The sequence below is a fragment of the Paroedura picta genome, chromosome 15 (genome assembly GCF_049243985.1).
Source record: "Paroedura picta isolate Pp20150507F chromosome 15, Ppicta_v3.0, whole genome shotgun sequence".
NCBI classification, from domain to species: Eukaryota; Metazoa; Chordata; class Lepidosauria; order Squamata; family Gekkonidae; genus Paroedura; species Paroedura picta.
Window position 1 is genome coordinate 17,337,492 of NC_135383.1, and position 21,458 is coordinate 17,358,949.

At 50.1% G+C, this 21,458-nt stretch overlaps 1 protein-coding gene across 11 annotated transcripts in view; it reads right to left on the minus strand.

Moving 5' to 3' along the window:
- Positions 1-18,150, minus strand: part of MYO18A (myosin XVIIIA) — a 144,978-nt gene extending 126,828 nt beyond the window's left edge. For 2 of the 11 annotated variants that reach the window (XM_077312280.1, XM_077312285.1), the window contains exons 1-2: positions 17,887-18,077; positions 6,410-7,497 (exon numbers count right to left, since the gene is read on the minus strand). In XM_077312280.1, the coding sequence (XP_077168395.1) occupies positions 6,410-7,417 (1,008 nt within the window). In that variant the 5' untranslated portion in view covers positions 7,418-7,497; positions 17,887-18,077. Of the gene's footprint in view, positions 1-6,409; positions 7,498-17,876 lie in introns of all 11 variants that reach the window. The other 9 variants (XM_077312283.1, XM_077312284.1, XM_077312274.1 and 6 more) reach the window with 9 other exon arrangements.
- Positions 18,151-21,458: the final 3,308 nt, after the last annotated feature.

The following is a 21,458-nucleotide window of genomic DNA, read 5'->3' on the forward strand; positions in this document are numbered from 1 at the left end:
TCATCACAACTGGGGCACGAATGAAGAAGAAGAAGAAGAGCTGGTTCTTATATGCCACTTTTCTCTACCCAAAGGAGGCTCAAAGTGGCTTACAGTCGCCTTCCCTTTCCTCTCCCCACAGCGGACACCCTGTGAGGGAGGTGAGGCTGAAAGAGCCCTGAAATTACTGAAGGAGGAGGAGGAGAGTTTGTTCTTAGATGCCACTTTTCTCTAACTGAAGGAGGCTCAAAACGGCTTACATTCACCTTCCCTTTCCTCTCCCCACAACAGACACTCTGTGGGGTAGGTGAGGCTGAGAGAGCCCTGATATTCCTGCTCGGTCAGAACAGTTTTATCAGTGCCATGGCAAGCCCAAGGTCACCCAGCTGGCTGCATGTGGAGGAGCAGGGAATCAAACCCGGCATGCCAGATTAGAAGTCTGCACTCTTAACCACTACACCAAACTGGCTCTCCATGCTCCAGTCCTACTAAGCCCCAGCAGCTCTCAGAGCACAGTTCATACTGGAGGTTCCCAGTGTCAGTGGGAGTCAACATGAGTGCAAGATTGGGGGGGGGGGGGAATTAGATCATTCCTTGCACAAGGCCTAGAGTACAATGGGATGCCTGTTGCCCTCGGTTACGCAGCACAGTAAGGGTGGGGGCGGGAGGGGGACAAGCCTCTCGGAGGCGTGGGGTGTCTCTCGTCCTCCTCCTAGGTCACTTTGCACAAAAACAGCAGTGTGGATGCTCTGCAGAACTGCCTTGATCACAGGAGGCGGGGGGGGGGGGGGGAACGACTGATGCCACTGCTCCTTTCCCGAGTGCCGGGCATTGTTCCGGAACGGCTGACTTCATCCGCCTGCAGAGACAGGTGCTGCCCATTATCAGCTGCCAGCTTTTAGCAAACAAAAAAAGGCCAAGAGCAAAACCACCAATCACCGCAGGGAAAACAAAAGCATGCAAGAGAGAGAGAGAGAGAGCCGTGCGGGACTTTGCAAAGGCTGCAGATGTCGGCGCGCCGGTCTCTCCAGAAACTCCTGGTGTCTTGGGAGACTCCCAAGCCATCCAGCAAGCGCCACTCCCATGAGTCACTCCCCGGCAAGACAGACCCAGAGCGAAAGCATGAGCCGACAGGGAACAATTGAGCCATCGCGTCTATGAAGTGCTTCATACGGGAATACTACTAAAACCAACAGCAGAGCCCGGCATATCCCCCAGGGCCCCAAGGATGAAGCCACAACCGAGGAAGCGCCGATCCGTACAGGAAGGGAGGCAAAGCAGAGTCTCGTGTGTTGACAGAAGGAGTGCAGGGGAGACACCCTGATGGCTTTGAATGTAAACTCAGGGTCTTGATAGGGCCCAGAACTAACCAGCAGCCACGGCCAATGATTCGGAACACGTTTGTGGCAACCCAGACCTGTGAGCCTCCACGCTTACACCAATTTGGAAATGCTGAAGAGGTCTCAAGGGAAGCCCTGCAAAGAAAGCAGTCGTCCAGCGGCAAGGCTACGGAAGCACCAACCATTCTCACAAGGCCCCCAACCATTCTGGCTCACCAGCCAGAACCGAGGCCTCCTAAACAAACTCCTCTGAACAGCTCAAGAAGCAGTGGCGTGACTAGTGGGGAGCCAGCTCGAGTCTGGTCCCACAGGTTAGACTAGGGGTAGTCAAACTGCGGCCCTCCAGATGTCCAAGGACTACAATTCCCATGAGCCCCCTGCCAGCGAATGTCCATGGACTACAATTCCCATGAGACCCCTGCCAGCATTCGCTGGCAGGGGGCTCATGGGAATTGTAGTCCATGGACATCTGGAGGGCCGCAGTTTGACTAGCCCTGGGTTAGACTGTAAGACACAGACACTTGAAAGTTTAGATTATTGTTGTTGTTGTTGTATTTGTTTATGTTATATATTAATTCGTTCTATGTATCCCCCCACATTGTATGTAAACCGCCCTGAGCCATATGGAAGGGCGGTATAGAAATCAAATAAATAAATAAGTCCAGGTGTGAATTCTCAGCTCTTTGCGCCTGGGCTGCTGACAGAGTTACTATGCTCGCCATACACAAGAATGGTGCTTGCTTTTTTTTTTTTTCAAGCAAACTCTGGAGCAACGAAATCCTCACAACTTGTAAGGAAAGTGGGAGGCAGAGGTCAAATGGAAAGAAACCAGCCTGGGAACAGGACACTCTTTCGAGAGATAGGTGAGAGCTGTGAGCCCTCAGGAGTTAAAGCCAATGCTCAATAGCTCCCAGGGGAAAAGACATATTCACAAAAACAGCTCCCTTCAGACAGATGGTTCCCCTTAGGACATGTGCTGTTGCTACAGGAAGTCTAAAAAGCATGGCTTCTGGTAGCAGAGAGGTCTGATGGTTGAACAGAAGAAGGAGATCAGGGGGTCTGAGGGAGGGGAACACCCAGGCCCTGGTTTGTGCTGGAAGGCCAGTAACCAAAAAAGGTTGAGGCCAAATGACAAAGTTAAAAGACAGCTAAATGTGCAGCACTAATAACATATAAAAGCCACACTCTAGCAGGGGTAGCCAAACCGTGGCTCCCCAGATGTCCATAGACGACAATTACCATAATCCCCTGCTAACATGTGCTCATGGACATCTGGAGAGCCATAGCTTGCCCAGTCCTGCAAGGTTATACATATATAAGTACCTATGCCTAATACAGAAACCAAGGTCTAAATATAAATACAGGTTTAATACAAGAACCAAAAGCATTCCAGCTAAAAGCCTCCCCTCAGTGGTAAGATTCACTTTGAGCACTCTATAAATTAATTAGCTTATCAGGTACAGATTGGACCAAAAACTCATAAAATGCAATATGATCCTTACTTACACGCAGATGTTCACCCGGGGAGGAAGTGGAAATAAATAACCTTGAAATGCAACAGGGCCCAAACGGCCATGCGCAAAACGGCAGATTCTTTTCCTAGTGTGTCGGAGCACCCCGTCAGAAGCCAAGCATGCGCTGTTTCCGCTGCTCATGTGACGAACGATACGCCTGAGGCAAGGAAGTTCCCACCCTTTAATCATTCCACAGAATTTGAAAAATGGCCTTTTTACCTGTTCTTATAAAGGGAACCGAGCACAGTTTTAATGTTACAACACTACATTGTACTTTTAAAAACATTTGTTGTACTTTTTAAAAACAAGCTGTAATCCACCCCGAGTGTCGGTGAGAAAGATGGACTAATGAAATAAAATTTAAGAGTGTAAAAGTTTACAGCTTGCTCTTTCAGCTACCGGGTATTATACGTGAACACACATGAAGCTGCAGTATACGCACTCTGACCCTTGGTCCAATCAAGGTAAGTACTGTCTGCTCAGACTGGAATCAGCTTTCCAGGGTCTCAGGCAGAGAGTCTTTTATATCACCCGTTTTGTCCTTTTAACTGGAGATGCCGGGGATTGAACCTGGGGGACTTTCTGCATGCCAAGCAGAGGCTCTACCACAGAGCCACAGCTCCTGCCTACTTAACTGGAAACTAACTGTGCCATCCTAAGCAGAGTTGCACAATTTTTTGAAAAACTGTGCCGAATAGTACTGAGCGCTCGCTTAGAGCCAACAGTATGCTAGGAGGTATGGAGAACAGAAATTAACTAAGGTAATTTCCCCATGCCCACCAAAACACAACCATGAACAGGCAAGAGGGTCTGATTAGACTCAGAGAAGCCACAGTGCTTAAGTATTATTACAATGTGCAATTTCATCTCAGTGGTACATTTTAAACTTTGGTTGAGACTGCCCTTTCTTCCCCAAGTTTACAGGAGGGGGGGGGGGCACAATAAAAAGCATTTGAGCTGCACTGTTCAACTTTCCCAAAATATTTCAGCAATGGATAGAGAGCTTCAGAGTTCATGACGGGAGGCCCAGAGCCCAGTTCAAATCTCAGCTCAGCCAGAGATTTCCTGGGTCGCTTGAAGCGAGCCTCTTCTCTGCTCTCCTCTTGTTGGGCGAGATACACTAAAGGCACTTCTAGCCTGCCTGCCAGGCAGTTTTATAGACGTCTGAACCTCAAGTGATTGGAGCTGAGCACCTGAAAGGTTCTTGTTCCGTTGTGAGTATTATCACTGCTGCTACGTACAGATTTAGAGAGACCGAGGCCCAGAACGGTGGGATTTTGCCAACATTCCTGCTACTCGGGGCTCAGATCTAATCGGATGGCTTCTGGCATTTCAGGAAACGTCGAAACCTGTAAGCTCTCCCAGAACACCTCCATCCAGGTCAGTTTCACACACACAAAAAAGTACACACCACAATCATCGAAATCAGTGGTTCTCAACTTCCCTACGGCAGCGACCCTTTAATACTGTCTCTCCTGTTGTGGTGACCCCCAGCAATAAAACTATGCAAGGGTTCTTTCACAGAAATTAAACCGAAACTGACCAATGGTGTGAAGATCTATTGTTCATTATTATTGTTGTATATAAATTGGGTTTTTTTCTGGGGTTTCTCAGTTCAGTTCTGTCTCTTGTCCCCACCATGCCGATCTCGCTCTTTTCCACTGCTCCAGACCGACAAACGATCTATCTCGATCTACCCCACAAGGCTGTTGTATGGATGCTGCCCCCCTGGCCAAGCTGCTTGCCCTGCTGCGTCCCCTTTGAAAGGGTAATTTGACTTCCCAGGTTGAGAACCACTGGTCCAAATGCAGGGCCCTTCTTTGCCTTCCCAACAGAAGGTCCCAACCAGCACACTTTTCATACCCAGCCTCTCCCCACCTCTCTAGAGCTCTGACGCAGCTGTTTTACAAAACAAAGCCCCTCTGCCATAGTAGACAGTTTCACACATCGGGTGCCCCAAAGGTTTTCTGGAACCAGCATCCATCTTTCAGGGCCAGATTGGAGGGAGGGGGTATTTCCCCAATTCAGCTGTTCCGTGTGCACAGACACTCCATTCAGAGCAAAAAAGTCAGGACAATACCCGCCCATCCCATGTGGGAAATTCCACAGGGCCTGCAAAAGGGAGCTCCTTCACCAGGCATTCGACTGAGGTTAATCCGACCTAGAAACATCTGGCGGTCCCCCCTTCAAATCATAACCTCCATAATCTGAACATTTCTGAGCTCCCTAGGGGCTTTGTTAAAGTTGTTATATGGAAATTGTTCAAGAACTTAATCATGGTAAACTTACATTTACTGTTGGAATTGTTATTGATATATGGTTGTTACTGTTATTAATGTATAATGTTCTGTGTATCCCACAATGTTCCCATGTAAACCGCCCTGGGCCATATGGGAGGGCGGCATAAAAATCCAAGAAAATGAATGAATGAATGAATGAATGAATGAATGAATGAATGAATGAATGAATGAATGAATGAATGCAGGAGGGGCACCAGGGGCCCATCCTCCCATTGTGACACTATCCCAAGCCCCTTTGGGCTATTTTTCTTAGAAGCCGCTTCCTGAAGTTGCTGGGCAGCTTCCGGGAACTCAAGTTGGCTCCAGAGAATTGGGACCAAACGCTTTAAAACAATGGTATTCAGCACCCAGAGCAAAAATATTCAGTTACTCAACAGTCAAATACTGTCCCCCGTCCTTTCTAGCATGAGAAGAGACTGCTCCTCTTTCACAGGTCCCATCAATGCTCAGCCCTTATTCAGCTCGTCAATACTCAGAAGAAAAAGTCTGCTTCTTTGTGGGCCTGAAGTGCTTGCAAACATTCCCTGACTCTTCCTCATCCAAAAACCAAAGCCACAGGCAGCCGCCAAGAAGCAATCTTGTGAATATCACGTCCCACAACAGGCCTAACAAACAACTTTCCCCTTTTCCCTCCCCCCCCCACCCCAATCCCAACCCAAAGACAGCACTCGATAACCAAAGATAGCACCCTCCCATAAATGTTGGCAACATGGTCTCAACTCTGTTTCTTCATGTGTATAAGAAGTACTCCATTCTGGGTGGAGGGAGGGATCTAAATAAACTGAATTTCTACAAGCCAGCCTCTGGTTCACCAACAGCACTGCCCTCATGGGATACAGAAGTTTTATTTGACGCAGCATCCTAACACCTGGCACTCCAGCACTGGAAAGACGTGTCCCTGTTCCACAGTCCCATGAGGGCAAAAGAGCTAACCTGCCTTCTCACATAGGAACTTATCTATTATTGGAGACAGCAACTGATGGGAGTCTGATTGCGCCGTACAGGCGTCTTCTTGGCCTGGAGGCACAGACAGAAAGCAGGGTTCCACAACCGTAAAGGGCAAATCGGCACATGCCTCATCACCAGTTTCTGGATTCCGACTCGGTTTACTACTAATTTATGCTGTTACACATCCATGGAAACGTTTTTTTTCCCATACAGTCAGGCTTTGACCACATATAGCCAGGTGGTTTTCGGCTGCAAACAGAAACAGACCCACAGAGAGACACCCCGCCCTTCCCCACCCACTGGGCTTATGGGTAAAGCAGATACTTACATCAAAGGCTGCTCTACAAAGACCCTCCCCACTCCTCAGCCAGCAGCGGCTCAGCTCGCTCAGCTCCAAGATCGGCTGCACTTTAAGCCGCACTGTCTCCCCCGACTGCCGGATCATCTCCACGATCTCATCCCGGGATTTACTCTCCACGTTGCGGCCGTTGATCTCCACCAATCGGTCCCCCGGCACCAGGCCCAGAGCCAGATCTTTGGTGCCGGCACCCGGCTCGGCAAAATGCACCACCCGCCTGTAGACCTGCCCGTCCGCAGTCCTGTCCAACATGGTGGTGCGGCGCAACGAGAAGCCAAAGTCACCCGTGTTGCGCCGCTGCAGCTCCAGCTGCCGGGGGACCGGAGGCTCAGGGGGCACCACCGCAGGGAGCTTCAGCTCTGCCGGGAACCTCTTGCTGACCACCTCGGGCAACCTGGCTCGAGAGGCGGACACCAGCGGCGCACGCAGAGGCCCCGGGGGAAAGCCCTGTTTGGTAAGCTGTGTCTCCAGTGTCCGCGTCTCCACCTGCGGGGAAGGTGCGGCCGAGTGCTCGGACGGCGTGGAGGTCTCCGAGGTGCTTTCGTCGCGGCTCTTCTGCGAGAAGGAGAACCTCTTGACAATGATCTGCGAGTTCTGCTTGGCCAGCGAGCCGAACTTGGCGGCCCGTTGCAGCACGGACCCCTTGAAGGTGGTGTCGTCGACTTTGAGGTCATCACTAGAGCTGGCTGTACTGAGGTGCCCGGAATCCAGGATCACGCTCCCCCGATTGCTGTCCGAGTCGATATCGGTCAGATGCAGGTCCGAGCCGCTGGCCACCTTAATGGGGATGGGGTTGGAGATCTCCAGCCGGTTCTTTGGATCCCTCTTGGAGGACCGATTGATGTTGAAAAAGCCCCTGCGCAGGCTCATCTCCTCCAGGCTCTTCAGCTCAGCTGCTGACATCCGCTCCTTTTTCTCCTTCTTGTCCTTCTTGTCCCTTCTGGACCCCTCTCGGTCCTTTTTGATTAAGTTAAACATGACGGAAGGTTATTCCGGGTGGCGGCCCGGTAGGAGTTAGCAGCCGGCGGCCTCAAATTCCTTGATCCAGCTGGTGGTCTCTGCAACAAAACACGAAAATGTGAAAAACACAGACTTGCAAACAAGTTCACAAAACGTTGCATTGGCCTATCAGGAGCACACAACCACAGCACTCGTTTGTGGCATGCTGACGGCTTGAAAGAACCACCTGCCCGGCCGTTTCACTTGCAAAACCTCCCTGCCCAGTCATCTTCAGGCAGTTTCTGCTAATTAAAGGTGAGCAAGGAAGCAGCTCATTAGCAGCCAAGCAAACCATACTTGAAAGAAAAAGCTTGTAACGTGACAATCCTACACGACCACGTACACTTCCCTGGGTTACCTGGCAGAAAACAGGGTCACGCCAACTGTCTCAAAAGCAACACAGACCACCCAACATTTGGCAAGACCTTTGAATGCACCATCAAAACATGAAAGCTGTGTTTTGAAAGCTCCATGCCTGGCAAAACAAACAAACCCATGCGGCCCCGAGAGTATTGATCCTGCGCTACTTTCCCCGGCAGCTGGCAATGTGCAGCAGAAACAGTCACTTATCAGCAAAGCTTGTGCAATGTGCATGCCACCCAAATTTTCAGTTGGGGGGAATTTGGCATATTTCCGACTGCAAGATTCTTTCTGTGCTCCTCGTTTCAACCCCACGGCCGTCCAAAAACAAGAAGGGTTTCACTGATGTCAAATGCCTGCAAACATACCCTAGAACAGGTGTAGTCAACCTGTGGCCCTCCAGATACCCATGGACTACAATTCCCATGAGCCCCTGCCAGCATTTGCTGGCAGGGGCTCATGGTAATTGTAGTCCATTGACATCTGGAGGACCACAGGTTGACTACCCCTGCCCTAGAATAACACTAACATAAACATGATTTTTACCAGTCTGCCAACCCAAGTCATTTGGGACCCCAGAGGGAAAAAAACCTGAAAGTTTATAAGGGCCAAATGAGGCAGCCAAGCCAAACAGAAGGGAGTTTGCAAAATGGCACCGAGGAAGACCCAAATGACTCTCAAAGCAGATTACAACTGCCTCTGCTGGCAACACCCTGTGAGGCTGAGAGAGCTCTGAGAAAACTGTGACTGGCCCAAGGACATGCGGCAGGCTGCATGTGGAGGAGCGAGCAATCAAATCCGGTTCTCCAGATTAGGGCCACCGCTCTTAACCACTCCACCATGCTGGCTCTCAAGAAGAGCTTACAGACACCCTGTAAGGTAGGTAAAGCTGAGAGAGCTCTGAGATAACTGTAACTGGCCCAAGGTCACCCAACTTGTCGCATGTGGAGGACTGGGGAATTGAACCTGTCTCTCCAGAACAGAGGCTCTTCACCACTACAACACACTGGCTCTCAAAGGATCACTCTCCCAGTGAGAAGTCGTCCTTTTAACTTCTCTTAGCTCCCAGCCTAAAGATTTCACAACCTACCTGTCCTCCAAAGAGCTTGCGCTGGCATTTGTCCTTGCCACACAACCTTTGCAAGGTGACTAAAGGAAAGCAACTTGCCCAAGGCTGCTTCGAGAGTTTCACAGCCAAGCTGCGCTGGGGGACTGGCTGTACTTTTGAGGGGAAAGTGCCTCGGCTACTGTTCCTGACCGTCCAGGATCAAGCTGTCCTTATTAAATAGCTGTCAGAGACGAGCTGTGAGCCCTCATTGAGACTCCATCAGGCAGTAGAAACCAGGGTACAAAAATAAAAACAGCTCTTCTTCGTAGATTTGTGACCCTGCACTGAGCAAGCTACGGCTGCCGACTCAAGCTCAAACGAGTCGAGGCTTCTCTGAGTCTACGGAGAAGCAGAGGTTTCCTTGCATTGGCAGAGCAACCCAGGCCTTTTCCTCTCCCAGATCTAGAGTGCCTGCGTCCCACCTACACCACAGAGCAGCCTTTCTCCATTTTTTTTACTGTTGAGAAACCCTTGAACTCTTCAGGCTTCAAGAAGTGATGCCATCGTGCATAATATGGCCAGGAAGCAGAGCTATGGACACGCCTACCTTGGGCCCCTCCCCTTCCCACCCCCTCCATGACCATTTTAGGAGTGGTGGGTGCAGGTCGCCATGACCATATATGGCCATTTCACTCGGAAAATGTTCAGCAAATTTGAAAAATTTAATTAGCTCCCACTCATTGGGGAAACCCTTCCAGGGCTGTCACGAGACCCTGGTTGAGAAAACCTGGCAAAGAGAAAAGAGCCAGGGCTCAGAGTGACCCTTTCAAAAATGTCATCTTATTAGCCCCTGTAGTTTTAATTAAAAACAGAATTCCATTGAGGGTGTGGGAGAAACAGTGGCTCCTTCCAAAGCTTCCATTTCTGTAGGGCCATGGGAGGGGCCTTGTCAGCGAGAACACCCCGTAGGCAGAAGTGTCCCACAATCTGGACAAGATTTCATCTGCCCATGAGGTTATAGACCAAAAAAGAATCATTAAAACAGCACAGAAAGTCCCAGGAGGTCTAAAAGAGGCTCCCTCTCACCCACCCTTCCCTCTGGCCTCCTGTCATCAATTTGTGCTAATTAATTATCCCCCTTAATGCACTTTAACCGCCCTGCCCACAGGAGGCAGCTCTCTGGCTTTCCCTTCATACGGCCATGCCTTAAGCCACATCTGCACTAAAGCGCTTCTCACACACCATCAAGACCTCAAGACAGAGCATAACTATTAAGTGAGGACCTGCTGAATCACATGCAAAAGCTAAATCAGCACTGTATCTTTTTATTTAATTTATTTAGTTCGTTGTATTTATATAACTAAATACAACTAGTTATATGGCTTCAGCAGCACCCGGTCAGGTGCTCTGAGCAAGCTAGCAAGGGAAAGAACAGGTGGTCTTCCCAGTTGTAGCACCCAGTCAGATGCTTCAGGGGTAGTCAACCTGTGGTCCTCCTGATGCCCATGGACTACAATTCCCATAAGCCCCTGCCAGCAAATGCTGGCAGGGGCTCATAGGAGTCCATGGACATCTGGAGGACCACAGGTTGACTACCCCTGCTTTAAGGAAGCTAGCAAGGGAAAGAGTGTGTGGTCTTTCCAGTTTGCCCCCCCCCCCGAGCATATAGTACTTGGAAGTAGACTGCCTCTGAACACGGAGATTTTAATTGGCTATTGTATCTAATAACTATCTGTAAGGTAAAGGTAAAGGTATCCCCTGTGCAAGCACCGAGTCATGTCTGACCCTTGGGGTGACACCCTCCAGCGTTTTCATGGCAGACTCAATATGGGGTGGTTTGCCAGTGCCTTCCCCAGTCATTACCGTTTACTCCCCAGCAAGCTGGGTACTCATTTTACCGACCTCGGGAGGATGGAAGGCTGAGTCAACCTTGAGCCGGCTGCTGGGATTGAACTCCCAGCCTCATGGGCAAAGCTTTCAGACGGCTGCCTTACCACTCTGCACCACAAGAGGCTCGCTAATAACTATCTGTAGATATCTCTAAAAATCACCAGCAACCCTACAATAATCTTCAAAAGCAGGCTCAAAGGACTGCAAATATAAGCTGAGAAAGATTTCCAGCACTTTATTTGCCCACTGAATATCTGCTATTTCTAAGGATTCCTAGTTGCATGCCCTTAGAACAGGCTTTCTCAGCCAGCGTTTCATGAGACTCTGGGGTTTCTTGATGGTCCTGGAAAAGTTTCTCGAACGGGTGGGATTTAATTAATTTTTCATATGTTTTTTAAATTTCTTAAACATTTATCACGTCACAGGACCATATACAGCCATGTCGACCTGCCCCCCAAAATGGCCAATGATGGGCCTAGAAAGGGTGGGGGGAGGGGCCCCAGGTGGGCGTGTCCACAGCTCTGCTTCCCAATCATATCCTGCACGATTGCGCCACTTCTGGGGATTCTCGAAGCCTGAAGAATGTTTTAGGGGGTTTCTCGATGGTGAAAAAGTTGAGAAAGGCTGACTTAGAACAATGAAGGTATCTTTACCAATACAATCTTAGACAAGCTCAAGAGTTCCAAACTGGCAACCATGGTTTTCAGGCGATTATCCCTAGGAATTGTGTGTGAGAGGCCATGTTTGTTTCATTGATTTGTAAACCAGGGGGGGGGGGGAGAAAAATACAACAACCCAGATTTTCTTTTTAAATTGTTATGGATTTTTCTAATTAACTGTGCAGGTCGAATCAACACCAAAGCAAAAATTCTTATTTACATTTGTTCAAGTATTTGAGGAGAAGAGCTGGCTTTTTATACCCTGCTTTTGAATATTCAAATGAGTCCCAAAGCAGCTTACAAATACCTTTCCCTTCCTCTCCCCAAAACAAGTAGGTGGAGCTGAGAGAGCTCTGAGAGAACTGCTCGGCAAGAACATCCCCAAGAGAACTGTGACCAGCCCAATGTCACCCAGCTGGCTGCCTGTGGAGGAGTGGGGGATCAAATCGGGTTCTCCTCTCTTGACCAACACACCATGCTGGTTCCCTTGCCATTCGGGTAACAATAAAGGTAAAGGTAAAGGTATCCCCTGTGCAAGCACCGAGTCATGTCTGACCCTTGGGGTGACGCCCTCCAGCGTTTTCATGGCAGACTCAATACGGGGTGGTTTGCCAGTGCCTTCCCCAGTCATGACCGTTTACCCCCCAGCAAGCTGGGTACTCATTTTACCGACCTCGGAAGGATGGAAGGCTGAGTCAACCTTGAGCCGGCTGCTGGGATTGAACTCCCAGCCTTATGGGCAAAGCTTTCAGACGGCTGCCTTACCACTCTGCGCCACAAGAGGCTCCTTCGGGTAACAATAATTTCCCCCTAAAACTTTTGAGTTGGTTTGAATATGACATTTAAACCGTGCTTACCTTCCCCCTAATGAAACATTTCAGCTCAAGAGCTTGTTGCTATTAGGGCATACAGCCAGTATATGGTACGTCTTAAAATTATGTTTACCAAATACAGGTTAAAATAAATAAATCTGCTAAATCAGATCATGTTCTTTACAACAATTTGAAAATTTTCCAATTCCAATGATTTCAGAAAGTTCATACCATTGCAAAGATGATCCCCCCCCCTTCAATCATAGGTATCCTCTGTAAGGGACACAGAGAATGAGACCCACTGGCTTCATTTCTTTAAAATATTTATTTAAAATATTTACGAAGCCTCTCTTTGAAAAGTTATTATTTACTGAATTTCTATACCACCCTCCCAAAACCAGCTCCTGGTGGTTTTATATTCCTCCCTTAGCTGAACCTGCAAGAAGATGCTGATCTTTTAAAATCCCCTGGAAGACTGACCCACATCCGTAGCTACCCCCCAAAAAATTTAAGCCCATGATAGAAAGTCCTCACTTGCAGTCTTGCAGGGGCAGGAAACTAGAAGGCAGCTCCCACCTGGGCAGGCCTTGAGGTATATAGGTGAAAGACATGAGAGGTCAACACCCAATCAGCAGACGGAGCAATGATCGTAAAAGAGGCATGTGATCCCTGTGGCCTGCAACTAGCCTGCTGCCACTCCCTTAGCACCAAGGCAGGTCCACCCTTGAGGAGGAGACCTTTGAGCTGCTGTGATCCACGACAGTTTAGGGCAGGGGTAGTCAAACTGCGGCCCTCCAGATGTCCATGAACTACAATTCCCAGAAGCTTCTGGGAATTGTAGTCCATGGACATCTGGAGGGCCGCAGTTTGACTACCCCTGGTTTAGGGCTTTCAAGACAGTGGCCAGTACTTTTCAAGTAGGCCCAGAAACTCACAGGCAACCAGAGTCCAGAAACCAAATGAAGAGTAAGATTCTCCAGTCAAAAAGTCAGGCAAAGGCATTTAGGCACAGCTGGAATTCCTGACTGTACTTCAAGTGGTACCAATTTGTCCTGTTCACGAGCAGGATGGACTCCAAATGGAAAGCCCCTCACAAAGCTGGAGTGCCCAGGATTCCCCTTAGGGGAAAGAACAGCCTTAACAGCAGGCATTAGCTAAGGCGCTGGTCAGGCCACGGATGCTGAGAAGAAAACAAGGCAGAGGGAACGTGGCTGGCAGGGCCTGCCGGCAAACCTCCCAGAAACAACCGGCAGAAGGAGGAGGACCTTCGAGCCTGTCTGACATTTACTTCCTTATTCCACCCCCCTTCCACCCATCTGGTTCTGCAGTTTGGCAACATAACTATTCAAGGCCTCCTTTCCTGGACACGGGGTCCTTGTGGCAGCACACAAAGCAACCCACAGGTTCCAGCACACAAGACAAGCGTCTCTTGTGCCAAGACCAGACTAGAGTAGCGGTGTGGGGGGGGGGGAGGTGCTGGAGTGGGAGAGCTCCCCCCTTCCAAAGGCAGTAACAACAAATCATTTCCCAGTCAGACCTCACCAATGAAACCAGAATTCTATTTGCGGATCCTCGGCTAAGGTGGTTAAAAAACCCAAAGCCAGCCAGCAAAGCAGCTAGGTACCTTCGCCCCCGACAGGAACGTCAGGCCTCTGACCTGGCAAACAAGTCTGAAGGATCGGCGGATTTGTTTGCATACCGGCACTCCACCCCTCTCCAAGGGAGGCCATTATGACAAGGGAGAAAACCTGCATTCCAGACACCCCAGCCAGAACTCTCTCTCTCTCCCCAGAGGCAATCCAGGTCACACCCACACCCACGGGATGGATGAACACGGCAGGTGGTGACGCAGAAGGAGCACGGAGCCCAGCTCGGCTTAACCGGCTGCCAAAGGAGCTGGCCAGGCTCACATTCAACATGTGCTGCAATGACTGCTGCTCAAAGTTGACAACTGAAGGGGGAGAGGAGACAGATACATTACCAATGATAATGATGCGCCTCCCAGATCGGCCTGTTCGGCCCGTGCCCCATCCTCTTGCACGCCGTTATCCTAAGTTAGCATTTGTGGGCCAACTCACTTGTATTTCTGCGAACAATAGAGTGCGTTCTGGATGCTCACAGGCTGCTCTGGAAATCTCCCCCGTGCTCGGCCCAAGCGAGACCTGGGTCACATGCGCACACATGTCAGTTTATGCTCTTCAACTATTATCTGGTTCATAAGTGCAGGAGTTTGTGCTCCTTTAGAAACAGGGCAAGTACAGAGGCACTGGGATACCAATATGGCAAATCAAACATACAAAAAAGACTTTTATGGAGTCCGTTCTTCTTTATTCTTTTATACAAATCCCAAACGTGTTTCACTCTTTGGCTTTATCAAGGGACTTCAATTTTCATATTTTGAAAAACAACTTAGGTATAAAGAAGTCGTCTCCTAACAGAGAGTAAGATAAGTTCCAACAATTGCTATTCGTAGCTAGTTTCAACAATTGCTATTTGTGTATAAAAGAATAAAGAATATAATAAAGAAGTTTGAAGACTCCAGTCATTTTTGTATATTTGATTTGCCATATTGGTATCCCAGTGCCTCTGTACTTGCCCTGTATCTGGTCCTTCACTGGGTCCTACCCCTCTTACTTTATTTTGGCCTTTAGAAACAGGGAACGGCAGGGGAAGGACTCAACATTGCCCTTCTCGTGGCTCCTGTACTCACCTCAGAGATGACAGCTCTCCCCACACTTCTGCCGACAAAACATGTACAAGGAGTAGAAGCCACACAGCTTCCTGCATGACCAGCACAGGAGTTCTCAATGACCATTCTCCTACTGTAACCCCCTTTATAAGAGAAGGTAGACAAGGCCAGGACTTTACTGCTATCCACAATAACCCTTCATGCATTCTATATATTTCAGACATACCCCCAGCATGACAAAGCCATGGCTCAGCAGAGCCAGAGAAGCAGAGTGATTTGAAGAAGAAGAAGAAGACTTGGTTCTTATATGCCGCTTTTCCCTACCCGAAGGAGGCTCAAAGCGGCTTACAGTCGCCTTCCCATTCCTCTCCCCACAACAGACACCCTGTGGGGTGGGTGAGGCAGAGAGAGCGCTGATATTCCTGCTCGGTCAGAACAGTTTTATCAGTGCCGTGACGAGCCCAAGGTCACCCAGCTGGTTGCATGTGGGGGAGTGCAGAATCGAACCTGGCATGCCAGATTAGAAGTCCGCACTCCTAACCACTACACCAAACTGGCTGCTCTGCAAAATGCATGAAACTGCCCATAGCACAAAGACAGCCAACATGCGCAGTAAAGCCCTGGGGCCGTTTCACGCACGTTTTGAAAAATGGGAGTATGCAACACGGTATTCATGACACCATCATGGTTCTCCCACCACATCCTCAATGAAGCACGTCTTCCAGAACAGAACAGCTTCTCCCCTTTATAGCTTTAACGCGCATGCCCAAAACGCAGCCATTAAAGTAGAATGCGCCTCAAGTGGCTTGGGATAACGAGACCATACCCTTTTTGTGTGGCATACTGCCACGGAAGAGAACAGCAACAAACATAAAATAAAATAAACTGGAGACGAAAAAGAAAGAAAAGTTAAGAGGGCAGCTAAAAAAAAGAAACCCAGTGAGGCATATCACAACCAGAAAACCAGCTTGGTGCAGCGACCTCAGTGTATTTCCATCTTCCTGAAAATTACCCCAGTTACACCTTCAGATTGTTGTCCTATTTGTGCAGAAAATGCCACTTGACCAAGTTCTAAGACGGGCCCTTCCCTTGCTTGCTTTGTACACAATGCAACCACTGCCCTTTCAAGGAGACACCAAGGCAGTCTGCCTCCAGCAGCAGGGCCGAGATTCAAGAGCCAGGCCTAGATCAGCTAACCCAGTCCCTGCTGCCAACTGCACAGAATCCCCCACCAAGGGGCCCAAAATTGCATGTGCAGCTGGGGAAGGGGATAAGTATTCAGGAAAGCCTCTGGAGGAAGGACAACTAGCCCCACAAGGGCTGAATGCCAACAAGATGCCAAGCAGAGGGGATGGGGGCGGGGAGAACCATATGTCTCTACCATCATAGCTGAAAACGGATCCGTTTGCTGTGTAAACGCACAGCTTTCTGCACATACAGCCTGGGATATGACACAGATCAGCCCAGAAACACTGGCCTGATAGACATGCAAACACACAAAGGGCTCCCAAGAACTCTAGGGATGCGACTGAAGCACAAACACACAAAGCATTGTCTGGCAAGCATTTCCAATGTCCCTCCTTCCATGCAAATCTTCCTGATGCAAAAGAAGGGCACGTAAACAGTTTAGTACGCCGGCCGAGGGCAGGCAGATGTACACAGAACATACTGAAGCATCTGTCGGAAAGGTGGGAGGGGTATCAGGAACACTCAGCACTACGCACACGCCTAAGGCATCCATACCCACAAACACATCTTCCCCTGCAGTGCTTGGCTCGCCTCCGGTGTCTTGCATGCTATTCAGACCACACAAACACACCTTTGAACTCTCCCCCCTCCCCTTCCGTGCAGGTAGCGCTGCAGAAATGGAAGAAGGCGGGGCACGGGTGCCAGCCCACTCTCCCCTTGACAATGCAGTGTGTGCACGTCCACCAGACACATCCACAGGTTTTCGGCAGAGCTGTGCTCTGCCCCCCATTTGAATGGGAGCCCATAACCCAGGAGCAGGTGTGCCAGCGCCATTCCTATGAAGGCGGAAAAGAAGGTGGGAGAGAACACAACCCTGTTTCACTCCTCCAACTACAGGAACGCTTTCTGTCACAGCGCCTGAAATGCCTACTCACAAAGCCCCGCTCAGGTCACACAGGGGCTGCCAACCTCCAGGTGTGGCCTGGAGATCTTCCCCCAAATCCTGGCAGAATCACATCACATCCTCCCAAATCCCAGGGCAATTTTAATGTAATTAATTTTAGACTGCATTGTAACATTCTATGTCATTCTAAATGTGCTGCAATCCGCCCTGAGCCAGGAGGGAACAGAAGTCCAAGGAAATAAATTAAGCCAGTAAATATGCTTGCTGCCAACCTCCAGGGGTAGCCGGGAGACCTCCTGGGATGACCTGCCTGCTGCCAATCTCAAGCTGTTGCTAGCTTCCAGCCATGGCCTGGAGAGCGCTCCCAGTTTGTCCCGGCCACCTCTCAGAATTACCTACCTGCGGCCAACCTCCAGAGCACTCTCAGAACTGTCTGCTGCCAACCTCCAGGTCTGTCCTGGAGCCCCACCAGAATTACATGCTTGCTGCCAACCTCCAGCCCCGGCCTGGAGCGCTCCCAAGACCTGCCTGCTGCCAACCTCAGGTCTGTCCCGGAGTCCTCCCGGAATTACCTGCCTGGTGCCAACCCCCAGCCGTGGCCGGGAGCTCCCCCAGAATTAACTGCAGCCATGTTCTCCCTCCCCTCCACACCCCCCACCCCGAGGGATTAGGGTCCCCCCACAGAGCCGCCCCTGAAGGCAAACGGGCGGGCGGGACACGGCCCCCAGCGGGCCCGCCAGTCCCGGGCGCGACGCCGCAGAAGGCGCTGGCCGAGGGGCGTGTGCAGGAGCTCCGTCTCCCCCGCGCCAAGCCGAACCGCCGCCGCCCTCCCCTTCCCCTCACGGCCCCGCAGGCCGCCGCGGCCACCCGCGCAGGGCTCCCCCGCACCTCACCTCACCTCTCCTCACGCTCCGCAGCCGAGGCCCAGCCGGCTACCGCCTGCCTCGCGCCGCCGCCCCGCAGCCGCTCCCGGGCCCGGCATCGAGCGCAGCTGGGAGGAGGAGGAGGAGGAGGAGGAAAGGGCGGCGCGGAGTAGGCCCGGCCCCGGCCGCTCTCCGCCCCTCGGCCGCGCTGCCTGCACGAGCCCCGCCTCCGGGCCCGCCCGTCCCCTCAGCCCAGGCCGGGCCAGGCCGCGGCGGCGCCTCCTCTCGCCTCAGACCCGGCCTCAGACCCGCAGGGCGGTCTCGTTGACTGCGGCGGCCCTTCGTTCGTCGGAATGAGGACGTTTCAGGCCGCGCCTCCCTCGCGCCGGCGAAGGAACCGGAGTCCGACGGCAGCCTCAAGGCCCACGGAGGGCATTCCAGGCCCGCGAAAGCGCTTTGAGGGACGCCATCGGACTCCCATTTGGGAACTGCTGGCGACTGGAAGGAAGTTTGGGGTCTGTGGAGTTTAAGGCCAGCCACATCCTGGGTGCCAGCCTTAGCATTGAGTTTTGTTGGTCTTCGAGGGCACCCTGGACAGAAGCCTTGTTCTGCCGAACAGGCTTCCTCGGGAGGTGGTGGGTTCTCCATCTTTGCAAATGTTTAAACAGAGGCTGTATAGCCATCTGACAGAGAGGCTGATTCTGTGAAGGCTCAAGGGCAGGGGTAGTCAAACTGCGGTCCCCCAGATGTCCATGGACTACAATTCCCAGAAGCCCCTGCCAGCGAATGCTGGCAGGGGCTTCTGGGAATTGTAGTCCATGGACATCTGGAGGGCCGCAGTTTGACTACCCCTGCTCATGGGGGTGGCAGGTGACAGTGGATGAGCGAGAGGGTTGTGTGTGTCCTGCATAGTGCAGGGGGTTGGACTAGATGACCCTAGAGGTCCCTTCCTACTCTGTGATTCTATGATTCTATGCTGCTTCAGACCAACCCTGCTACCCACCTGGATCTCTCTGAAGTAGCGTACGTGCACACGAGAGGGAGAGTTTCTACCCAGGGTTAAACTGGGTTGGTCTTCAAGGGGACCCCGGACAGAAACCCTGTTCTGCTGCTTCAGGCAGAGTTTAAATCTGGGTCTAAGCTTTTGTGTGCAGGCATGCTTCTTCAGGTAGATCCAGGTGGGTGGCCTTCGTGGTCTGAAGCAATAGAACAGAGTTCAGTGGGACCTTTAAGACCAGATTCTGGTGGGTAGCCGTGTTGGTCTGAAGTAGCACAACAAAAATAGAGTCCAGTGGCACCTTTAAGACCAACAAAGATTTATTCAAGGCATGAGCTTTCGAGTGCAGGCACTATTTCTCAGACGGAAGACCTTTCAGACCAGCAAAGTTTAATTCAGGGTATAAACTTTCATGTGAATGAGCACTTCTTCAGGTAGATTCTGGTGGGTAGCCATGTTGGTCTGAAGCAGCAGAACAAAGGACTCTGTTGGTCTTCAAGGTGCCACTGGACTCAAATTTATTTCTTTGGCTATGCATGTGGAACTGACAGCAATTCTGGGCAAGGTCCCTTTGAGGTCCCAGCCTTTAACCTCCATAGTAGCATAAGCTTTGTCTTCCAAACCAAAGGACTACATTTCCCAGTGTTATTGGTTCCAACACATGCCATGATCACTGATGACTCCTCTGCTGTAGCTATCAACCTGTCTCAATCTTCTTCAACCTTTTGACCATGGAGGTACTGCTGAAGTAATTTTTTGGCTTTGAGGTACCAGGAAGTGGTGTCTCCCTCCCTTGCCTCCCAGAAATGAAAGGAGCCTTGGCTGCCAAAGGTTTAAATGATTGTGTGGCCCTCCCCACAACCTCCATGTCCTCCATTGGCCACTTTGGAGGGGACAGGTCAGCCTGCCCAAATAAGGGTAGATAAAAAAACCCAAACTTTATTTCCTCTTTTCTCAGAGAAAGAAACAGCAAGGCAGAGGGTGGGAGGGCTCTCCCCAGCCGCCATTTTGAAAACCAATGAGGGGCTTTTCCATTAAATCCATGGAAATTATATGTAATTCCATTGGACTGGGTGGTATCCTTAATTTTTTTAATATATATGTTCAAAATCCAGATTTGAAAAATACAGTTGCCCATTGATTATATTACCAGAATGCAACCTTGGTCATTTCTAACCACTGGAAGGACAACTATTAAGCCTCTTTCTTTGATGGAGACCATTTAGGATATCACAGCGAGTTTTTTAAAAAACACTAAAATAACTACCTATCTACTTACTTTATGCCATTTCTTATCTGATTAGTTCTAAGCAGAATGCTAAAATGTAGAAAAAGTTAGACCCCATTTGAACGGCTGCAAAGATCTATCAAAGATGTATACAAATTTGCTGCTAAAAGACTGCTAGGTCTGCTGCTATCTTCTAATAAATGTGACCATATGATTATATTTTGGAGCAAAGGAAGAACTGAAGATTCCTAGTCTCAGAAAAGGAATTACATTCAAAAACAATCTGACACAGGGTATCTACACCACCTGCAACACAGTTACATCCTCTGTCAGAGAATGGTATCTTAGGATACCTCCCTTGCAAAACTCTGGTAGATCATTAAGGTGCGCCATTATAAAGGTGCGCCTGTAGCTAGGACCAATCCAATATGAACAGCAATGGGGAAGCTCCAGAGGTGGAAGAGGATATTTAAATAACTCTTCTGCCCTCTAGTGGACTGCTGCTCAAAAGCCATGCTTTACCTTTGGTTGTGCAACCTGGACTGATTGACACATTGAATGTAGGTGAGCTAGGCACCTGCTCTGTTGGATGTTGGTCAATTTGCTTATCTGGATTGAGCAGATTGTTCTTTTTAATAGCCTGTGGCTTTTAAAAGGGATTAGCCAGGTTAGTGGCAGAGAGGTCTGTGATGACTAAAGGGAGCCTCCATTTACAGAGGTAGTAAACCTCTGGATCTCAGTCCTAGAGTTCCATGGCTCAACAAGGTGGGGCCTTGGCAGAGAAGTTCAGTGCCAGGATATCGGCTGTGTCCGTAAGAGCATGCTTGGTGTAGAGCCAGCTTGGTGGTTAAGACCGGCAGCCTCTAATCTGGAGAACTGAGTTTGAAACTTCCTCCACTCACAGCCACTTGGGTGACCTTTATTTATTTATTTATTTATTTATCTATTTATCTATTTATTTATTTATTTATTTATTATATACTGCCCTCCCCAAGGGCTCAGGGCGGTTTACAGGAAACAGGAAAAGATATAGATACCTTGGACCAGGGGTAGTCAACCTGTGGTCCTCCAGATGTCCTCCAGATGTCCATGTAATTCCCATGAGCCCCTGCCAGCAAACCCCTGCCTTGGACCAGTCACAGTTCTCTGGAACCTTTAATAACAGCAACAACAGACAGGAACCTGTGCCGGGATGGCCATTAGTTGTCTGCTGACGTCATGGCACTTTACACAGACACACACATGCACACTGCTTAATGAATTATGCTCCACCGCTGTGACATATAGGTTCTGTAATGGATCAAGAACGAGGCACACAGCCACCCCGGCACAGGTCTGTCAAGGGAAGTGAGAAGCAAAGGTGGCTGGTCATGGCCTTCCAG